Source organism: Cicer arietinum, chromosome 1 (assembly GCF_000331145.2).
Source record: "Cicer arietinum cultivar CDC Frontier isolate Library 1 chromosome 1, Cicar.CDCFrontier_v2.0, whole genome shotgun sequence".
Classification (NCBI taxonomy): domain Eukaryota; kingdom Viridiplantae; phylum Streptophyta; class Magnoliopsida; order Fabales; family Fabaceae; genus Cicer; species Cicer arietinum.
This window is the reverse complement of record NC_021160.2, coordinates 50,059,653-50,061,931: the sequence shown is the minus strand read 5'-3', so window position 1 is coordinate 50,061,931 and position 2,279 is coordinate 50,059,653. Positions and strand designations below refer to the sequence as shown.

The window sequence follows — 2,279 nt, the reverse complement described above, 5'->3', positions numbered from 1 at the left end:
TCTACACTTATTTTGTTTTTACTTTATTGTTCATCATCACACCACCAACCTATTGTATATATCACATCACTTTCTATTTCTATTCTACTTACAAATAATAATATATGTACACCTCTACTTTCCTACATTGATTCAAAGTATAAAGAGAGTGTATGAATGTTTATTTAAATAAATGATGTCCCATTACACTCAATTTTTGGTGTATTTTCTTGTTCATTTGTCAACTAATGGAATACATGATAGCCATGATCCAGCTCATGCCAACAAAGCCTCAACTAAAAAATGAACTTAATCATTCATTCCTTTCAAATAAAAACCCCCTTCACTTCTTCACACACAAACACCAAATCTCATCTTCCTAATTACCAACTCAGCAATATGGTCACCACCACTCCACTACCACTAACTCTTCTCATCATCACCCTCATTTCCCTTTTCTTCACTCCACAAACCCAAGCCCAAAAAGCCCCAGCACCATCCCCCTCAGGCCCAATAAACATAACATCAATCCTAGAAAAAGCAGGCCAATACACCTACTTAATTCGCCTCCTAAAAGAAACACAACAACTCATTCAAATTCAATCTCAACTCAACTCAACTTCAGATGGCTTCACAATCTTTGCACCAACAGATAACGCCTTTCAAAATCTCAAATCAGGAGCAATCAATGACCTCACTGATGAACAAAAAGTTAAACTCATTCTCTACCACGTAACACCAAAATATTACTCTCTTTCTGATCTTTTAACCGTTAGTAACCCCGTTAGAACGCAAGCTTCTGATAGTGAAGGCTCTTGGGGACTTAACTTTACTTCACAAGGGAATCAAGTTAATATTTCTAGTGGAGTTGTTACTACTTCCATTAACAATGCTTTGAGACAGCAATTTCCTTTGGCTATTTATCAATTGGATAAGGTTTTGTTGCCTTTACAACTTTTTGGAACTAAATCTCCATCTTCATCTCCTTCTCCTAAGGCCTCGGAGACTCGGAACACCACTGTGAAAGGTGATGCTCCGTCTCCTTCCAAGTCTAGTTTGAAGGATAATGGTGTGGCTGGGAAGAATGTTGGTTTTGGATTTGTTGTTGGGTTATGTGTGATTTGCATGAGAGTTCTCTTTTGATGAGAAGTTTTTCAATCTTCTTCGTCTTTTATTTTTCTTTTCATTTGATTTGATATAAACCAGGCCTATTCTTTGTATTTAATATATGTATTTTTTTACATGTATGTATGTAATGTTTGTTTTGTATTTTAAATCACACGATCGAGTTTGATTGTAAGATGAAAAATAAAAACATAAGATACCTATTTGTCTTTTTAATCCTCTGCTTACACAATTATTGTAAATAAATCTAAATAATGAACATACGGTGGGTTATTTAATGGTTGGGATTAAAGTATTGGTTTAAAATTTATTTTATGCGGTGATAAGCCGTAATTGATTGTCTGTATATATAATTTTATATTGAATGCGCAGTTTTTCAATTTCTTAATAATTTAGTCAAGATAAAACTTATAATATTGAGTAAAAAAAACTTCTAACTTATAATACTCAAATTCGATATTCCTGATTGCATTCAAAGGACGCTTAAATTTCAAATATTGTATCTAAAGAATTAAAATAATAAATTTTAGATTAATCGAGCTTCCACTTGACAATTAAAACTACCATATCAAAAGTTTATTTTTAAACGTTGAGATAAATAAAATTTTATTATTTTTAATTTAGGATTCAACATTTTTTATTTCAAATGATGTAATTTTTATTGGATTAATCAATTAGTTTTATTCTAAAGGTTTTGATCTAATAACCTATGAGTTCCTATATTTTCATGTATATCCTTCAAAAGGAGACTTTTATGATATATTAAATATTGATATGTTTAAGTAGATTTTTATGATATATTAAATATTGATATGTTTAAGTAGGATCAAAATTAAATCACCAATAATTAGATGATATGTTATTTATGTATTAAAACTTTTAATTTAGAAAATTTTAATAAATGATGCCATACTAATTCACACGTGAACAAATTAAAAAAAAATTATTAATAAAAAAATTCATAATATCAATACAAAAATATATGTCTATGTATAAAATCATTTAGAAAATAACTCAAAAGGTATCACAAGAATATGATCAAAAGATTCATAAAAATGTCAACAATATAAAAAAGTTTCTTAAGTTGATCAAACAAGTTTTCGACTTTAGTATAGTAATAATAAGTTTTTAAATTGTTAAAAACTCATAATAAATTATTAAAAACTCATGATTAT

General features: G+C 29.0%; 1 protein-coding gene across 1 annotated transcript; it reads left to right on the top strand.

Annotated features, from left to right (window-relative positions):
• The first annotated feature begins 269 nt into the window (after positions 1-269).
• Positions 270-1,320, top strand: LOC101510300 (fasciclin-like arabinogalactan protein 9). The gene has a single exon (XM_004487132.4). The coding sequence runs from the start codon at positions 283-285 to the stop codon at positions 1,120-1,122; it is 840 nt and encodes a 279-aa protein (XP_004487189.1). The 5' UTR covers positions 270-282; the 3' UTR covers positions 1,123-1,320.
• The last annotated feature ends 959 nt before the right edge of the window (positions 1,321-2,279 follow it).

Coding starts and splice junctions, on each gene's coding strand:
- LOC101510300 (XM_004487132.4), top strand. CDS start 283: ATGAACTTAATCATTCATTCCTTTCAAATAAAAACCCCCTTCACTTCT.